This window comes from Balaenoptera ricei, chromosome 1, assembly GCF_028023285.1.
Source record: "Balaenoptera ricei isolate mBalRic1 chromosome 1, mBalRic1.hap2, whole genome shotgun sequence".
NCBI lineage: Eukaryota > Metazoa > Chordata > Mammalia > Artiodactyla > Balaenopteridae > Balaenoptera > Balaenoptera ricei.
This window is the reverse complement of record NC_082639.1, coordinates 184,290,066-184,310,949: the sequence shown is the minus strand read 5'-3', so window position 1 is coordinate 184,310,949 and position 20,884 is coordinate 184,290,066. Positions and strand designations below refer to the sequence as shown.

Genomic DNA, 20,884 nt, shown 5'->3' with positions numbered 1-20,884 from the left:
ACATGAGAGCGTCTATTTGCAATGTCCCTAAACTCTTTGGAATTGTACATACTCAGCCGCATGGGTCCTAGACCTCTGACTCTGCTTGGAGTTGGACAGGAGAGAGAGGAAGGGCGATGAGAACATTTAGTTCTGAAGTGTGATTGACGTGGCCAACACAGTTTTCTAAATCTAGAACCTGCTTACAATGCACCGTTTCTTCTTACGTAAGCCAATCAGCTCCCTAATCCCAGCAGCTTGACTTCTCTTTCAATCATCAAGCCTACTGCCACAGATCTTCCCCAAATGGCAACATTCCAAATCGAGGCAAGGTCCCCATGGGTTTAATAAATTTGGTTCTTTTGGGTTTGGATTCGAATTCCTAGCCTAATCTTCCATCAATTATGGGAGTTTCAAAGTAATGTAGACAATTCTAAACTATAGCACAATCCCTTTTGGCTTAAAATTTCAATTTGAGAAGATAAAATATAAGTGTGACATTTTGGGGCACTCAGGTTTTCAAATGAGACATAAGGTAATACAAACATTTAAGACACTCAGCCAATTTGTTTCCCTTCTCTCTCTCTCTCTCTCTCTCTCTCTCTCTCTCTGCCTTCCTCCCTCCCTCCCTCCTTCCCTTTCATTTCCCTTTGGTCTGTTTTCAAATTCAAGTGAAAGGAGCCACCAGGAGGTAAATACCCAGTCAAATATTTATATAGAAACATCCATAGAAGGTACTATATTTTGCCATGGACTTACTTGTAGAAAAGTTTCATTTAGGTTAGGCGCAGAGTAAGACACAAAATTTTGCCGTTAGAATGATACATTTTTAGCTTCTCAAACTGAGCAGGACCTTGCAGGGCCTTCCCAAGGCAGACCCCCACTTCTCCCCAATGTCCTCAGCCTCTTGTTTGTAGAAAAGCTTTAGCCTCCTAGGCCTTCCCTTAGTTCCAAAGAGCAAATTTAATCAGAGAAGTGAGAAAATACAGAAACAAAGGAAAACAGTCAAGCAAGATAAAATAATAGTAGTTTAGCTGTAAACTAAAGAGTCAAGGACCTTTAGTTCTTCCTCAAGGGCTATAGATAGTACCCTGAGTCATATCCTTCAGTCGTTTTGCAGATACTGACACCCCCACCAGGTAGAAGAAGTTATGTGCCTGCTGACCACAAGCATGTAGACCCAAGACTGGTTGGAACCAGAAGGTTGATGATGTTAACTCCCAATTACCTCACCATCAACCAATCAGAAGAACGTCCATGAGCTGATCAGACACCCTACAATCCTCACTCCTAACACTGACTTTAAAAACCCTTCCCTGAAAGCCACTGGGCAGTTTGGGTCTTGTGAGCCTCAGCTTCCTGTTCTCCTTGTTTGGCCCCATGTTGGGTGCCTTGCAGTAAACGCTGTACTTTCCTTCACCACAACCTGGTGTCATTAGATTGGCTTTGTTGTGCATTGGGCGCACGGATCCAAGTTTGGTTCAGTAACACTTTTAAGATACTGGTCTCAACAAAACAGATGGTGGTATTTCTGCAGTTGATGAGTATTTTTTTTGTTCTATAGATTGGGTTTTATGCGGTCTTGAGGAAGTTCTACAATTCTGTGTATAATAGCAATTATTTATATCTATGGTAGTTTAAATCACCATTTACTCTATTTTCCCTTCACGTATTTCAGAATTTCTTTTTACGATAATAAATCATCAAAGATTCCTCCTAATATAATACAGCCTGTGTTTGCACACAGCATGAAAGACACTTGAAATTTAGTTTGTCCCCCATGAGCTAAATGTGTAAATATGTACTTTTTATTAGACACCAGGGGGTCTAATTTCTACCTTCACGGATTCCTACTTTTCTACAATATACATATTATATTAGAAATAGTATAAAATACATCTGAGCAAAGTAAATTTATTTTTAGTTTTTAAATGAATTAGTTTTAAATTATACATATTGTTGATTGCCACTGCTTTAGTATCACAACAGAACATAGCATATGAGCTGAGAATCTTAGATGGAGCAGTTGGACCGGATTTCTCTAAACAGTAGAGCTAATCATATTTCTGTAAATGATCTAATAAAACATCCACACCATAGGAAACAATGCCAATGAAAAGAAATTTATCTTTTCAAGTTTTTTGCAATATCTTGAATCTATGCAGCTATGGTGACAATTTATTTTTTTCATTTTGAAAACAAAGAGATGTCTTAGATGTTTGTTTTGACCATCTGTCCAAAAATTGGATGCCTATTTTTTAAAAATAGATTTTATTTATTTATTTTTGGCTGTGTTGGGTCTTCGTTGCTGCACGTGGGCTTTCTCTAGTTGCAACGAGTGGGGGCTACTCTTCGTTGCGGTGCGTGGGCTTCTCATTGCGATGGCTTCTCTTGTTGCGGAGCACAGGTTCTAGGCACGCAGGCTTCAGTAGTTGTGGCTTGCGGGCTTCAGTAGTTGTGGCTCACAGGCTCTAGAGCACAGGCTCAGTAGTTGTGGCACACAGGCTTAATTGCTCCCCGGCATGTGGGATCTTCCCGGATCAGGGCTCTAGCCTGTGTCCCCTGTGTCGGCAGGTGGGTTCTTAATCACTGCGCCACCAGGGAAGCCCCTGGTTGGCTTTTTAACATGGCATCTTATCAAGACAAAGACAGAAGCATTCATTTTATGACCAGTGTGTGTGTTAGACAGTTGCACTTCTACTGCCTCACTGTTTGAAGGGCCTGGACTGTTTAATGTGACAGTGGTGCTAGAAATAGGAGCAGAGTGTCTTGTGTTTATATGGACTTGGTTCCCCTCCGGTTTTCCTTGAAAATAACTACATAGCGGTGTAAGGTGTTAGAAAGCCTTTATAGAAGAGTAATTCTACCTGGGCCTTGAAGAATTGGTTGGACTTTGAAAATTGGAAGGAGGTAGGAAAAGGCATTTTAGAGAGATAGTAGATTAACCAAAGGGTAGTGAAGACCAGGACTCCTTCAAGAAAAGGCAATTGATCCAGAGTGATGTCAAGGTAGGAAGGATACCTAGAGGGGAGTAAGACAAATTATACCCTGAAGGTCTCACTGGGAGTATTTTGAATTCCAGAAAGGGAAATTTGAACTTTATGTTGTATGTCATGGGAAATGACAGGGCCAAATCTGTGTCTCAGAAGGTGATGGTTGCGGCTATTTAGAGGATGGATTGAAGATGGATTGAAGAGAAGAGGCTGGAAAGAAAGAAAACAAGTTGCATGAATGAGCAATCAATGAGAGACTACGCTAGTGCAGGGGGGGCAGAAAAAGAGCAAGTGACATACCAACTGCACACATTAATTGTAGAAGGAGGACTGAGGGAATTTGGTGATGGCATGATTACGGGAGAGAACAATGATAATGATGATGGTGATTAAACTGGATTCCCTTCCTAAGCCTCTTATAATATTTTGACCTGCTAAATCATAGAATTAAGCTTATGGTAGCGACAATTTGGACTTTGTCCCATGGAAATTCAAGAATAGTACTTTTTAAACCTATCTACATATTGCCCCATGTCATTGCTGTGTGCCTGATGACAGGCAAGCCTGTGCTGAGGATATCCAGAGTATTACACTGTGATGGCTGATTATTAATAATATATGGGACACGGGAGCATGGGAAGATACAGCTATATAGGCTATGCTGGAATATGCATCGTCTTGATTATCCTTCTGTGATGTTCCTCCAGAGCAGTCTTACGTTCCTGCTTAGGTAACGCCTAGGACTGTTGAAGACCTGAGGATTTAGGAAATGTCTTCTGGTCATTGGGGGGCAGTGTTGCACAGTAGAGGGAGTACAAATTGTGTGGTGAGAAAATTTATGTGTAATCCCTGGCAGTGGGACTGTCTCTTAATCCCAGGATTCCCAACCCTGGATAACCAGGGCATCTTCAGAATCGCCTGGAATTTCCTCTTAAAATACAGATTCTCATACTCTGTCCCTTGGGGATTCTGATTCAGTCAGTCTGGGATAGGGCCCCAAAATTGGTGTTTTGTTTTTTAACATTCTAGGTAGTTTTGATAGCTAAATTTGGGAAGTAGTGATTTAATCTTACTAGTCTCAGCTTTCATAGGATTGCTATGAACATTAAATGAGAAAATACATCTGGCTTTTATAAACTTTAAATCACAATAAATTATCAGTTGTTAATTAGATGACTTCTTGAAATAAAATTTCTATCCCTCTTTAAAAGACCTCTTCAATTTCTCATCAGTTTGAAGCTTGACTATATGAGAGCATATTATATTTGTTTGATCTTTATACATTGTGATAGCAGAGAGAAAACTAATGAATTCTGTCCAATACATACACATAATACATAAAATATAAGAGTAACTGGATGATAGTTTTAGATGTTGAAGAGGTGATAGAAAGTAGAAGACCCTTGCTTAAATTTTTGTTAAATCTGAAAAATAAATGCCAGTTTTTAAAGATGGCAAGGAAATGTAAACAGAAATTGCTTCTATGTTTTTAAGACAAAACTCACATTTATTATTGACACTGTGATAATTTAATTTACAAATATATTCTGACTTCCCAACTTTAAGGCAATAGCTTAAGTTAAATACATTGTTCTCCTCTTCATCTCTTTCAATCCCAAAACACTCAAACAAACAAACCAACACTGAAAAACTTTGTGTCAATAACAGAAATGGTGATTTTGAAACACATACTTCTCAAATAGTCATCCAAGTAAAAGAGATTTCAGCAGCTCAGTACAATCTCTGTATAACAATATGCAGCATAAATGTCAGTTTATGTCAGACCTTGAAGCTTATAGCATGTTTTCACCAGTTTCAAAACCCTTATTCACAGTTTCTGCGTAGCAAGCATTACCCGGCCTTCTCAGTTCTGAGGGATGTTCTAATACGTAGGTCCACTGTATTTTATGACAGTACCACAGTATCTCCTTCCTTCTACCATCGCTAAATTTTCATCTCACGCTTCTTCAGCCCTGAGCCTGGATAACTTCCATGTTAATCTGTCCTGAGTCATGGGTTCTTCCGCTGGATCTGCGAGTCATCCAAAAAGGCCCAGGTGTTCCCCCAGGGAGCCATCCTGGTACATTCCTTCTGTACTTGATACCATCTTTAAGTCCCTCCAGCCGGCACCAGTCACTTTAGACTATTAGCCTGAAGGTCATTCAGAAGATTTAAGTATATATTTGATTTGAGGAACCTGGGATAGGAGTCCTTTTCCATAAGAGTATATATGATTTTTTGGGCTTCATCAAAACACGTGGGTGTTGGTGCTTTAATCTTCTTGGCTGTAGATTCTCGAGTGTGAAAGTCAATATTGATCTAAAAAGAAATCCTCATCAGTTCATATGCACTTCCAATTTATTGCATATTTTATGATGTCACTGTTGTTTTTGAAGCACCTCAAGACAGTGGCTTTAAACCCTCATTTAAGTCAGCTCAAATATCTCTTGAATGCCTATTCTAAACATACCTTATCCTAGGTGTGGAAGAGTTAAAAAGAAATAGCACAAAAAAGCAGAAATATCTTTGCTCCAAGTTAGCTCATAATATCTTTGGGAGGTGCAAAAGAGGCAGACATTATTTTTTAAATATCTGTATAAGGTGATACGTGCATCAAAAAAAGTGATGTGCACATTTAAGATTTACAGGAGGAGAGGACACTTTGTGCAGAATGTTTGCTGCTTGAACCAGGAATATTTAACTGGAAGTGGGCATTACTACTAACTGGAAATATTTCTGCTGCTGCAATCCATGTATTACACTAATCTCTACTTTATCCTAATCCAAAATGAGCTAGCTCATTAAGGACCCCCTGACATGCGGTTCTGGTCAGTATCACCAGTACTCCTTACCCCACCCCATCACATTAGCTTGTTTTACAAAATCAATCTTTCATCCAATCTTTTCACAAATGTAGAAAATTAGATTATCATTGCACTGAACTATATGAATACACTTAAATATATAGCAGTGAAAATCATAATACTCAAAAAGGATTTCATCTTGCTAGTATGTTGAATCTTATTCTATATCTAAGTTTCTTTACATATAAACCGATGGTAATGAACTAAATACTCACTTGTTTGGCAGCATCTGACTGCACAAATGCTTTATAGATTTTCTCCGCTTTGCAATGCAGAAGATCAGACTCTGTTTTTTTATAGTCTTCACAAGCCAGCCAGAATTCAATATTCTCCTCACTGAACTCAGACTTTAGGAAATTCCCAAAGATGTCTTGACCAGCTAAAAAGAAAGGGTGAGGGGTGAGATAAATTAATTGAGCCAATAAATGAATAACTTGAAGAAATTTACAAGAAGAGTACTGTGGCATATTCCCTGTGTACAAAGGGAAGAGGTGGTTGCTGCTGAAATGGCTGCGTCACCGTTTGTAGAGATGGGAAGGCCTTAGGGACCCCTTCGTTTATAGTCTGTCTGGGGTCAGACACGCTTGTCACAGGTACACAGCTGCTTAGTGGTGGGTGAGAGGCTGCTTCACCTCCGCCTGCTGTTACATTACAATTCTGCTCTGCAGGTTACAGAACAATCTCTTTTCTTACGCTACCAGCTCAGCCAGAGTGCAGAGTATTTTAGGGAATCAAATATTGACAGAAGGCATGAACAGCATGTTAATCATTAACAAATATGATTTCTCTATCCAACTCATATAAGTCAAAAGATGTGAGGCCAGTATATTACCTATGTGCTCTATACTGCTTGGATTTACTAGTGTTATTGAGGCTTTTCAGTGGGCCATTTCTACAGCATTGTTTGGCTGAATCATAACCTAAGTCAGATAACAAGCAGATGAACCAGGTTGAACTACTTTATCCCCGCGTGAGGCTCTGTAGGGTGTTTGGGGGGGAGAAGGGGATCAGCTCACCCCGGATAGGGACAAGCTGCCCATCTATGCCGCTGAGCGAGGTCCTAATCCCAGCAGGCTCCCAGTGCCCATGATGAGGGCTAGGACAAGCCGATCTCATTTCCCTGCTCTCATCAGAAACTCCCCGTGAGACTCTGTGTTTAAAAAGTCTTTTTATCATATCTGTGTTATAACGTGTCATGTTATATATAATGCAGTTTTATGCTGTGTGTCTCAACTGCCTTCAAGGCAGCAAGGCACTGTGTCTTTACTCTTGAGTCCCTGGTGCTTCTAAAATGCCTGCACATAAATGCCTGGGCTGAATGAGTGACAACACATGTACGAATGGAAAAAGTTATTAATTGACTGAGTGAATCCTACTCCTTACATCCAATGGTACAAAAATACATCCTTTAGGTAGCTTTCAGAATAGCAGTTCACATGTTGAGATGTTTGGTTTACTTTTTAAAACTTTAAACTTCAGAACCCCAGCATAATTTAAAATTTTGCTCCTATAATGATCCATGGAAACAGCTAGTTGCCTTGGCAGATTTTTCTAAAGGACAGTAGCAGAGCTGAGTGCCGAGTCAACATTACGCCACGATGAGGCATAATATGCTGAAGCTATCAGTGCTGCAGAACAGCTAGAGTACAACTCTTCACACACCCTCCCGTCCAGAATACTATATTTTAATGAAGCCATTCCATCTGTTAGCATACTGAGATAAACCCAGAAACATTCAATAGTTAATCTATACTTACTTTGGTTGGCAAGAAGTTTTTCCAGAGATTCAGACCACTGCTTCACTTCATCAGCAGAGAGTCTACAGGGGACGACGTTTACATAAATTAGTATTTTTTTGCGTGTAAGCGCAAATGAAATCAGAATGGCTGCTGCATTTTGATAACTTCACAAAGTAAGACTCTACTTCTAATAAATTTTATTAAAATTTATCTATAAGAAAACAAAAATTTGCTTAGAATTACTATCGTTACGAAAATATCTGCCAATAAAATGTGAAAAAATCCAAATGTACTCCAACAGTATAATAAGTAACAAATATATGCATGCACATTTGTATTTAATTTACATTGGTACTAATGCAGCTTAATCTTATTAGGCTTGTTACTTAAAAGAAATGAAGTCCATTATGTGTAGTATTACTGCCTTGCTAGAATACAGAGCTAATGCACAGGCTGCTTATATAGTGATAGTTCCGTGTATTAGTGTACATACAGGTCCTTGGACTTGGAAGGTTTCATTCCAGATTCCAGATGTGGGATCATAGATCTCAGGTATGCTTTCACATCCATTCCACTACAAAAGACACAAAAGTAAATATTGATATTTCTTCAGAAGAATACAGTTTATTTGTAAAAAGAAAAGAGCATGAAGCAAATTTCTCCAAGGAATAAGGCCATAATAAAAATAGCTGATACAACATATTGCTATATTAAGAGTGAGCCAATTTTTAATGAGCCAAAGTCTGGAAAAATTCCCACCTCATTTAATGCCCTGTCATGATTCATTTTTAAATACAACTGAATACACTTGTAACTCACAGCGGGTCATTGCCCTGATCTAGGTAAACTAAAGGCTCGTATTTTCTTCCATTCATTCATTTGCAATTGTTCTGCCATTAAGGATCATCTAAGTCCAAATTTGCACAGTTAATGAACTTACAAAGTCTTTGGCCTCCTTTTTTGCGTTTTGTCGTCTAGAAGCGAATGATCAGTTCCTTTCAGTTCCTGTGGATTAGCAGAGAGGAACACGCCTGGCATTTTGTCTAACCTTGGCGTGGAGATGGCTGCTGCTCGCAGGGCCCTCAGAAGGCAAGTGTCTGCTCGTCCACGTCTCTGCTGCCTTATATAGTGACGGCTGACAGGCCCTTGCCGTTCAGACGAGTCTGTTTATCAAGTGATGTTACCACAGACACTGGAAGTTCCCCCTTTCTTGGTGTGTTGTGACGTGTATCTTGAAAAAAAAAAAAAAAAAAGCGCACAGTGATGTTTTGTGGTTGAAACTTAACCAAATGAGACTAGGTCACTTGATTATATAGAAAGAAAGAAAATTAGACCTACAGAGGTGCACACACATATATCACATGTCTCTGAAACCTCAGCAGGATCAGTCTTTGGTTCTAGGGGGTGCTTGTTTCTTCATAAAAACTGCATATTTCAATGAAATGTTTCATTTGGTGGATTTATTGTATCACACAGACTAGAGATGGGTCCCCTCAGGGCTTTGGATAGTCCTTGACTATAAAGTTCATTTGATTACAGTATTTTAAAAAGGGTTTTATTTTTCTTTCAGAAAGCAATGTAAAGTAAACACTTTTTTTTTTTTTATTCATGCAGTGCACACATCTGGTAGGAAGGAGAGACATGAGAAGTTATCTTAACTTTTCCCTACTCCAAACCTCATCCCTTATTTCCATGGCAAGAAATTTTCATGTTACTGTTTTCCAGGGTGTGTGCTAAACACGCTGCTGGTGATATACAAGATGATTTTAAGGGGTGCATGAATTTTAATATTTATTAGAAATATAACTAATGTATCAAACTGGGGTTTTTTGTATATTACCGCTTAGGAAAGGAATAAAGTAAAATTAAAAACAAAACTATAAACACATAAAAGTATAGTTAACACAAAAATATGACATAATATGTAAATACACTGATACAAAAGAATTACACAGTATCAGGAGAAAAACTACTCATGGTAAAAATAAGAATATATTTGGCCAGGCCAATAGTGTACTCCTTAGGTGACGATCTTCCAAATTTCGGTAGTATCTCTGGAGAGATATAGTCTAGCTTTAATTAAAATTAAGAATTAAAATAAAAACCCAAGGAAATAGATGACTAATCACTGATCAGGGTAGAGGGGCTAGTGCAATATAAGCTCGTACGGAGTTTGTGTATAGAATGTGGTTTATTTATAGAGTGTCCAGTTTAGTTTAAGCCTCTGTTGGTTTTTACCCCTGAAAAGACAAAACAAATTTTACTCAGAGAAGCTTCTGAAGGGATTAGGTAAACCTAACAAAAGGGAATTTTCCTGTTTTAGTTCTATCTTCAGGATAAAAAATATTTGAAGGAATCACATTTATATTTTAAAATGTACTTACTACACAGGCACGCACAAATATTATGCTGTATGTAGTAAGCATCAGTTGATGTTCGAAAGATAATGTGATACATTTAGGAAGAGAACTAGTGAGATAAGTTGGCCACTTTGGAAGTTACCCAGACAAAAATGATGGGGTTCAGAGACGGACGAATAAAGGCATTTGTTTGTGTGTTTCTTGTGGTTCAGTCCATACTTACTTTTCAGTTGAAATCTTCAGCATTGCTCATGTTTATTTATTTAATAACCTCTCATTCCTCTGGATAATTGTGGGTAAGTTATGTTAGAGAAAAATGATTTAAAGTTTATTTGTAAAGGCCACTATTATTACTCTCCAGATATACTGATAATTTCCAAAGCATGTTTCAGCAACGGTAGTTCCTTTGGATGTTAATAAGTATGATAAGGACTATGACACCAGCAGCAGCAAAGGTCCTGGGGCCACATAAGTTTGGGAAATGTTGGGTTAAAGTTGAATAATTGATCAGTGCCGATCTTCTGAGAACCTTGAATATGTTAGTGCACGTTTGTCAGTCTCTAATAGGAGGGTGGAATGTGCAGCAGTGTCTTAACATTTCTGAGAACTGAACTCTAAGTAAGTAGGGAAAGTAGTTGGCAGAAATAATGTTCTCTTGACACCACGTTAGGAAGCTGTGGTCTGAGAATGAAATAAATATTTGCCTCTTACATATTAATAATTCCTTAAACCTCCAACCTTTTGCTACCTCAGTATAGACTTTCAAGCTCAAGCATTTGCAAGCAATTACAACTGTGTGCTTCAAAGCCCAAATGGAGAATTAAGCTCCTGGTAGAGGGGGTCCATCTGAAATTCACAGTTGGCTGTTGAAGCCACCTCAGTGGCACAAAGGCTGCTTGGAAGCACCTGCAAAGCCTGTATGTACCAGAGCTGGGCAAATCTGGAGAAGCTGTAGCAGTAAGGCTGATAAGTCCATGGCAGGGCATGGGAGTTTCCTATCAATCACACAGAGTGTCACTGTCTGGTTCCTTTCTGTGAAAATCATTAAGAAAAGACAAGTGATCAAATAGTATCTTTACTGAAGCAATGGCTTTGGTTGAAATTGTAGAGGACTTGACAAAAGCCAATAGAATAAATAGTGGCTCTTACAAACATAATCTTGTTTGTACATTTCTTCTGTGAAATTGTGTTTTTTTTCCTAAATAAATTTATATTATTTTAATTTATTTTTGGCTGCATTGGGTCCTCGTTGCTGCGTGCGGGCTTTCTCTAGTTGCGGCGAGCGAGGGCTACTCTCCGTTGCGGTGCGCGGGCTTCTCATTGCGGTGGCTTCTCTTGTTGAGGAGCACGGGCTCTGGGTGCGTGGGCTTCAGTAGTTGTGGCACGTGGCCTCAGTAGTTGTGGCACGTGGGCTCAGTAGTTGTGGCTCACGGGCTCTAGAGCACAGGCTCAGTAGTTGTGGCACACGGGGCTTAGTTGCTCCGCGGCATGTGGGATCTTCCCGGACCAGGACTCGAACCCGTGTCCCCTGCATTGGCAGGTGGATTCTTAACCACTGTGCCACCAGGGAAACCCTGTGAAACTGTGTTTAAGTAACCAGATTGCAGTGCTAAGGAAAGGAATACTTCATATGGTCTTCATGTTCTTTTTTTAAAAATTAGTACTTTATTTTTAGAGCTCTACAGCAAAATGGAGCTGAAAGTGCAGAGTTCCCACATACTCCCTCCACCTCCACAGCCTTCCCTACCATCAACATCTCGCATCAGTGTGGTATATTTGTTACACAATCAATGATGGACCTACATTGACATGTCATTATTACCCAAAGTCCTTCGTTTACATTGCGGTTCACTTTTGGTGTTGTACATTCTTTGGGTTTTGACAGATGTATAATGATATATATCTACCATTATAGTGTCATAAGAAGAGTTTCCCTGCATTAAAAATTCCAGTGTTATAATTTAAAATGTCTAGAAGATTGGTTTAATAAAACATTTCAGATTATGGCTATCAACTTCAATGGGGGTAAATTTTAATCTTTGCTGAGTTGATTTTCCATTTAGTTCCCACTCATTCCAACTGCCTGAATCCTTGTAGGGAATTCTTTGCTGAATGACTTTTTCAATCTTGATATTGATTAAACTGATGTTGGGCCTTTATAATATTGCTGACATTTTATTGTGGACATTAGGAATTATGGGGAAAAGGACAATAAGGAGTATGAGATTGTATTTTAAAAGTAGAAATATATCTATGTGGTAAGACTCGGTGACATGAACAGAAATTTTGATCCATTGAAACAAAATATCTTGACTTAACAAACTTTAATTGTAGTCCTACAATGTATCAGACCTAAGTACTGCAGATAGAAAGATGAATGACTGTCTGTCCAAAGAGGGTCACAGTATAGTTGGGCAGACAGATACTTAAGCAAGTCATCAGGGTGAAAAGTGCCATCAGAGGGGAATGTACTGAGGAGGGACTAGCTCTGAAAGTGTGGGACAGAAGAAAAGTGCTGTTAATAGAGAGCCCAGAAATAAACCCACATACCTAGGTCAGTTAATCCTCTACAAAGGAGGCAAGACTATATAATGGAGAAAAGACAGTCTCTTTGGCAGCATATAAATCAGTGAAGTTAGAACACACCGTCACACCCTACACAAAAATAAACTCAAAAAGGCTTAAAGACTTAAATATAAGACATGACACCATAAAACTCCTAGAAGAGAACATAGGCAAAAAACTCTCTGACATAAATCATAGCAATATTTTCTAAGGTCAGTCTCCCAAGGCAAAAGAAATGAAAGCAAAAATAAACAAGTGGGACCTCATCAAACTTATAAGCTTTTGCACAGCAAAGGAAACCATAAACAACATGAAAAGACAGCCTATGAACTGGGAGAAAATATTTGCAAATCATAAGACTGACAAAGGCTTAATTTCAAAAATATAGGGACTTCCTTGGTGGCACAGTGGTTAAGAAACCACCTGCTAATGCAGGGGACATGGGTTCGAGCCCTGCCCTGGGAAGATGCCACATGCCACAGCAACTAATCCCACGTGCCACAACTACCAAGCCTGTGCTCTAGAGCCTGAGAGCCACAACTACTGAAGCCCACGCACCTAGAGCCCATGCTCCGCAACAGGAGAAGCCACCGCAATGAGAAGTCTGCGCACCACAACGAAGAGTAGCTGCCGCTCGCTGCAACTAGAGAAAGCCCGCGTGCAGGAATGAAGACCCAACACAGTCAAAAAATAATAATAAATAAATAAATAATTTTTAAAAAATATATACAAACAGCTCATCAATTCAATATCAAAAAAACCAAAGAACTCAATCAAAAAATGGGCAGAAGACTTAACTAGATACTTCTCCAAAGAAGACATACACGTGGCCAACAGGAGCGTGAAAAGATGCTCAATATCACTAATTATTAGAGAAATGCAAATCAAAACTACAGTGAGGTATCACCTCACACCAATCAGAATGGCCATCATTAAAAAGTCTATAAACAATAAATGCTGGAGAAGGTATGGAGAAAAGGGAACCCTCTTGCACTGTTGGTGGGAATGTAAATTGGGGCAGCCACTATGGAGAACAGTATGGAGGTTCCTCAAAAAACTAAAAATAGAGTTACCGCATGATCCAGCAATCCCGCTCCTGGGCATATATCCAGAAATGAGAAGAACTCTATTCAAAAAGACACATGCACCCCAATGTTCATAGCAGCACTATTTACAATAGCCAAGACATGGAAGCAACCTAAGTGTCCATTGACAGATGACTGGATAAAGAAGACGTGGCACATATATACAATGGAATATTACTCAGCCATAAAAAGCAAAATATTACCATTTGCAGCAACATTTTTGGACCTAGAGATTATCATACTAAATGAAGTAAGTCAGACAGAGAAAGACAAATACCATATTAAATATATCACTTACATGTGGAATCTAAAAATAGTACAAATGAACTTATTTACAAAACAGAAACAGACTCACAGACATAGAAAACTAACTTATGGTTACCAAAGAGGAAAGGAGGTGGAGGGATAAATTAAGAGTATGGGATTAACAGATACCCACTATCATGTATAAAATAGATAAACAACAAGGATTTACTGTAGAGCACAGAGAACTATATTCGGTATCTTGTAATAGTCTATAATGAAAAGAATGGAAATAAAAGAATATATGTATATATGTGTGTGTATATGTATACATATACACACACATACATAACCGAATCTCTTTGCTGTACACCTGCAACTAGCACAATATTGTGAATCAACTATACTTCAATTAAATTAAAAAAAGCACTGTTGCCATTTACTACAAAGTCAACATGTACTCTTCTGCCTGTTTCTGCATTCAAGATCAGCACCCCTTGGAAAGTACAAAAAACTGCAGTGGAGAAACTGGTCTTCAGCAAGTAGACACCTCTTACATGCATGAAGACCATGGAAGAATGGATCTGAAGATGCAAAGCTTTGCAGAGTTTAAAAGAGGCTCTGAAAGACTTTGCTGAATTAGCATAACCTCTCACTGGTTAAGGAAGTAAGACAAAGGGTCACTACCTGGGTCTGTTTTGGCTCCTTCACTCTCCAGGCTTGTGGGTAGGGCCTCTGACAGTGTTACAGCTACATTTCATAGAGTTTATTTGAAAAGCTTCAACAAATGTGAATTTGGAAGGATTTTTCTCTGTGTCCAGGTAAAACGTCGGTGGGGACATTGATACCTACCTTATATCATTTATGAATAAAAGGATTAAACATTTTAGACTTGTTTACAATTTTATTTTCTAAATGAAGAAATCAACTGATAGGTTTTAGTAAGAGAAGATCTTTGCAACTTGGGGAAATTCAGTTATCTTCAGTAATTGCAAACTGAGCAAGATAAGAATCTAGTTTCTTTTTCTCACCCTGTTCTAATCTACTTATATAGTAAACACCGAACACCCCCTTTCTATAATTTAAGAGGTTATAAGAAAATCGAATGTGGGACCTTCAGTGAACTGGGCTCATGTGATCCTGTAAACCTCACTCACGCTAGATCTTATCTTACCAATAACATTCTCATTAATAGGCCCATCTTTCCAGTTATTCTTCATTAATGTTATCTCTGATATACTTCCTGCATATTGGATTCATTTTCATTTATTTTCACCCTATGATTTATAATCATTTCAACAAGGAAGAGTAGTCATGTCAGACTCTGTTTGATTATGCTTTGCAAATAAAATTGGGCAAGTACTAAAGCAAGTGTCTTATTCACAAGTTCAGATAAATGGAAACTGTGCTATAAGAACATTGATACATTATTTGCAGTTGGACTGGAATGTTCTGTTACATGACACAGGACATAAATGCAAAAGCAAAGATGCTCAAAGTCAGCCTGGAGAGGCCATTTGTAAAGGAAGTTTTTCAAATTTCTAATAACATGATTCCAGTGATTTGCCTTTGCCTTTACTACACATTAAAATGGTTAACAATAGTGATTTATATCCTCTGTTTTTCTCCATTAATTACGTGATTTTCCTCAAAGAATCTATCTTGCCTGACATATTCTGTCCTTTCCAAAGCCATGTCACTCATTTCTTGTGACTATCCTAACTGCATTTTTTTCCATGTCTTTCCTAATGTTTCGCTTTTGTGTTTATTTACATTTTTTTTTTTTTTTTTTACCATGTATGGAGGTCAGACCCACTGGACATTTATTTCATCCTAAATGTCATACACTCAAAATAAGTCATAATCTTCCTTCTTAGGTGAATAACTTTAAGTCAGTGGTGACCACTCTAGCGTGATTCTACTACTTTTGTGGGTCAAGTGGTCTGTGGTCCTCCACAGTTTCCTGTGCCTGTACTTTTCAAGTAGGCTTGATTCATTATCCCATTTTTCCTTTTTTTAAAAAAAATTAAACGAAAGCTTTTGTGCCCGTTAAATCCTAGTGAAGTGCTAATCTTGCTGCATTTCAAAGGGCTGTGGGTTCAATACCAAGCTCTAACTTTGGCCTGATTTGTGAGGTTGATTGTATCTCAGCTCACTTTTTGCCAGTTTCCTCTGTGTAGAAGTCAAAGGGGATCCTTAAGCAGCTTGCTGCTATGACAGTGGCGTAGGGAGATTTTTCTCCCTTTGAGATTCTACAGTGATCAAGACTAGACACAGAAAATTAGGATTTAGATGGAATTTGTTATAGGTAGTATGTTTTCCACTTTTATTTCCAGGTTAGAGCCCTTTGCCTAGACTTCTTCTTCTTAAAACTCAGTGAATTTGGCAACCCAACTGCTCCAAAGGCAGGGCTCCTGGCATTCACTGGGCCAGTCTTCCACACTGTTCCTTTCTCTATCAATATTTATTTGTCATGGGCCTCCATTGCTTTTAGCTAGTGTATTTTTGCAAACTAATATGTTAGACAAACGTACAAATGTTCAGATGTTAATGATGTGGAAATATCACAGACTATTTCTGCCAACCCCAATCTAATTTTCTCGCCATCTGCTTTTTAGAGATACTCATAGCTGGAAATATTGATCACTCCCAACTGCAGACCTTATCCAGCTCCGGTTTCTAAGCCAACCCATGATGAGGCTGGAAAGCACTGAGTTATTTACGTTTGAATTAGGAGTGGTGGAAAGCTTCTGTTGTGGAGTCTGTTGTTAAGATGGGATTTTCATGATTGCAAGTGTCAGGAACCCCATTTTGACTATTCAGTAGCTCAGGCAAACAGGAAGATAATTGAAGTATCCTGGGAGTACCTCGGGTAATAAAAGGAAATGCTGAAGAAACTAACCCTTTGAAGGTCAGCTAAGCTTAAGCTAGGCCTCAGAACGTTTGTAAATTATGAATTTGCTTTAGAACAGGAATACCTACAGATTGAGGAAACATGGCTTCCCCCAACTGGGAAAGTTATATTCAAAAATTCCAAAGGTAGCCGACTCCTAAAGTGTAGATAGCCCCTCTTGTAGTCTCTTCCTATCTCTGTTTTCTTCTCCTATGTATTTTGTTTTGTTTTCAGTTGGATTTGTAGAAGCAGAAAACCAGGACAATATATTTGGTGGGAACTCGAAGTTAGAACAAGCACATAATCTTATTTTATCGTTTGTCTCAGATGATACGGAAGATCAGGGTACATAAACTTACAAACTGCTCTACACTTCTGTTATTTTCTTTGGGAAAATCAGGTTATTTTTACTGTGAGAAATTTTTGTCTTCTTTTCTTTTTTACCATTGTGAGGTTTTAAATTCTACCTCATCTTGATTTGGTGTCTTGTTTGTGACTCTCTGGCTTTTTCCCCTTGTGATTCTGTTTTGCCCAGGCTCTTAGTTGAGACAGGGAGATCTTAACACACAGAAGACAGTGCACAGAACTGTTAAAGCAGCCTGGCTTGTGTGGGAGTTTGTTCCATTCTCCTAGCCTGGGGTTTCTTTTCTCACATTTTGTTTAAGCGAGGTGGAGGTGTATTTGCCTCCCCACGTGAAAGGGTGAGCAGGCAGTGCAGGCAAAGTGAGGTGACGAGTACAGCTTATACTGAATTACAGCAGGAGGGTGGACATGTGCAAGAAGGCAGGGAAGCTGGGTCAGAATGGGACAAGGATTCAAATGTCCCAGTGGGGCTGGCGGTGTCCATGATGATCTCTGGAACCAATCTGTCCCTCTCTTGACTGCACCGTTCACCACGGGACAGCAGTTGATTCCTGAGGAAACTGAAACCTCTTTACAGCATGGTGGCTGCATCATAAATTACATGATCCTGTCCAGTCCTAGAAGCCACATTCTTTAAAACAACTGTCTTGGGCTTCCCTGGTGGCGCAGTGGTTGAGGATCTGCCTGCCAATGCAGGGGACACGGGTTCGAGCCCTGGTCTGGGAAGATCCCACATGCCGCGGAGCAACTAGGCCCGTGAGCCACAATTACTGAGCCTGCGCGTCTGGAGCCTGTGCTCCGCAACGGGAGAGGCCGCGATAGTGAGAGGCCCGTGCAACAGCGATGAAGAGTGGCCCCCGCTTGCCGCAACTAGAGAAAGCCCTCGCACAGAAGCGAAGACCCAACACAGCCATTAATAAATAAATAAATAAATAAATAAATAAAATTTAAAAAAAAATAGGCTTCTATTAAAAAAAAAAAACTGCCTTATAGATGGTTACATTTATAATTCATCCTTTACATCTTTCAGTGAATCGTTACTCACCTTGCACAGACAATGAAACGCTTCTGAGAAGATCTAAAAATGAGACTTTCCCCCTTTGTACAGAATTCCCTCTGATTTGGGACAGTTTCAAAGACAATGGAGTAATGCCAGGAATACCGGGGAGAATGTCTCCCTTTCCCTTCTCTTTTTATGAGCAGAGTTGTTTTACACAGTATATCACTTCAGAACTAACGATGAAAGAGGTTTGCCATGTTGAGGTTGTTTTGTTTTGTTTTGTTTTGTTTCCTGGCAGAAACCATACCCAAGTATCGAATCAAACCTCAGTCAATCCACAGGTAGGAGTTCTGGGCAGCTGAGGGTGTCTCTAAAACCAGAGGGGCATTTGACTGCGGAGCTGCTGGAAGATGAGGATACAGACACAGGTGTCTGTGGTCTCATAGAAAACGTAAAGTATTTGTGATTACATCAAACTAAAGTCTACTTTAACCACAGCCCAACTCAGTGGCAATATTTGATATTAGCCAACGATTAAACTGTACCAAATATTACATAGCAAGTAGGCCATTATCCACATTTGTTTATTCTTTCTCAGAAACACTGTTCAGTCCCCCTTACCTAATTTGCTTTTTTGTCCTAAAACCCTTGTATTTTTGTACCCAAACACTCTTTTCTTCCCTTTTCTCCCCTCCCTTCCCCTCTTTATCTTCCCTAATTTCATTGGCTTCTGAATGTGCAGATGGACTATGGCTACCTGATTTCACTGTGAAACCTTTACCTTTATTCACTTTCTTTGTGAAATTAGAAGAAAGAACAGAGCAAGTCATCGGTTAGTTGAAAGCTTAGGGTTTCTGAGGGCTCTGTCTCCCAAGCTCCAATAGAATCTATAGTCTTTCAGTCATATAATCTACAAGCAACGCAAATTTCTTCTAAACCAACTTTTGTTTTGGTTTTTTTTACATGATTATAATGTATAAGAATGAGGCTGTTTTGCTCAAATGTCCAGAACAATGCCTGGCACATACAAGGTACCAAAAAAAGCTAGTTGAATAAGGGGTCAAGGGCTGAGGCTTACACTAATTTCTTCAACTATTCAACAAATATTTACTGAGTGCTTAGTGCATACTAGTTGCTCTGATAAGTATTAGGGAATCTAGGGGCAAATCTTTTTCTGGAGAGAGACAAATAAATGAGAAATTTCAAAACTCGTGTACAATGTAGGGTTTAGCACAGGGCATTCTAGGGACGGATGTAAAGTGTCACCTAACCCAGTATCAGCAGGGTCATGAAACACGTATTCATTCAACAGATAATACTTAGTATGTGCCGGTTACTGTTCCAGGCACGTTGAGAGAGGCCAGGCTCAACTGGCATATGTCTTTGTCCTTTGCCCCTGCCCTTTCTGTCATCTGCCAGCTGCAGTCTTGCCACCATGAGCTTTCAAAGGATGAAAGCCAGAGGCTGAGGATGGCAGAGCAGAAATACAGAGGGGCCTGGGGCTCCGAGGCGGCCACAGAGCCACAGCGGCAGCAGCCCCTCCAGATCTCTTGTGCAAGAGAAAAAGAAAACGACCAAACTCCGTTGTCTCACCGCGTTATGTTACTCTCTCCATTCTTATCGTTTTAAAATATATAGTCTGTGTGATTTTTTTGCTATTGCTGTTTCAGTTTGTTTTTATATTCCTCCTGATTAGTTTGAAGGTTTGTTTTTTTGTTCTAGTGGTTATCTTTATGACTTTACGTTATGCACTTTAACCTTTACTGCTTTAAATGGGGTCTGTTACTGACTATGAATTATCATCCCATTAGTATATTCTGCTTTCCCTAATTCTCTCCTTTCCCTTTACCATACAGCGTTGTTAGATGATATTTTCTCAGCTTCTCTTGTAATACTTGCAAATACTTCTACCAGTATAACTTATCTTTGAGTTATCATTTGCCACACAGAAGTGAAAGAGAAGAAAATCAGCTTATCTCCCATTACCTCTGCCCTTCTTTCCCTTTCCAGCTTTTGCTAGTTGGAGCATCAGTCTCTGGGCGATTGGGACATGAGGGAAGGGTGAAGGGATATGGGCTCCCACCTTTCTGGAGGGAGTTCATGATCCAGAGAGAGAAGAAGCAGTGAAAACCATTTTGTCTCGTTGCTTTCAGCAACAGTTGTGCACTGTAGGCTTCTTTTCACAGAGCCATATGGGCAGCTTCACACAGCGGAATGCTGGAGATTTCATTCAGCTTTTCAAGAGCAGGTGCCCAACCCCTATGCAGCAAAAGCACAAAGCAGATGTCCTATGTGGAAAACCGGCTGTGTGCTGGGGACTCCTTTACATTCTAATCCATTATGTCAGCCCATGTGGAAGCACTGCTAATATCTTCTCCACTCCTGGGTTTTCTCTGCCTGCTCCAAAACCCTCTGTTCCGCCTGGGCCTGGCTGTGGCAAAGAAAATGGCTGGTGATCTCAGCCCACCTATGAAGGGCTCTTCCCTTTCTGAATTTTCATTCATCTAGTCCTCTTTGCTTCTATAATCATCTGTTATCTTTAAAAATATGACGGGCAATGACCTGGAGGTCCAGTGGTTAGGACTCCGCGCTTCCGCTGCAGGGGGCCCAGGTTCGATCCCTGGTCGGGGAACTAAGATCCTGCAAGCCTCGCGGTGTGGCCAAAATAAAAATAAAAATAAAAATATGACGTGTGTTTGAAATTACTATCTTGAAAAGATATCTGCACCCCCATGTTCATAGTAGCATTGTTTACAATAGCCAAGACACGGGAACAACCTAAGTGTCCGTTGATGGATGA

The 20,884-nt window shown here is 39.5% G+C and overlaps 1 protein-coding gene and 1 long non-coding RNA gene across 7 annotated transcripts in view; one reads left to right on the top strand and one right to left on the bottom strand.

The window, feature by feature from the left end:
- The window catches only part of LOC132354178 (uncharacterized), a 359,922-nt gene that overhangs the window by 219,810 nt on the left and 119,228 nt on the right, over window positions 1–20,884 (top strand). The gene's annotated exons all lie outside the window — the stretch shown is intronic.
- RGS1 (regulator of G protein signaling 1) lies at window positions 4,572–8,646 on the bottom strand. Its single transcript, XM_059905861.1, has 5 exons — window positions 8,516–8,646; window positions 8,069–8,149; window positions 7,594–7,655; window positions 6,052–6,215; window positions 4,572–5,291 (listed from the first exon to the last, which is right to left on the bottom strand). Exons 1-5 carry the CDS (start codon window positions 8,611–8,613, stop codon window positions 5,106–5,108), a joined length of 591 nt encoding a protein of 196 aa, XP_059761844.1. The 5' UTR covers window positions 8,614–8,646; the 3' UTR covers window positions 4,572–5,105.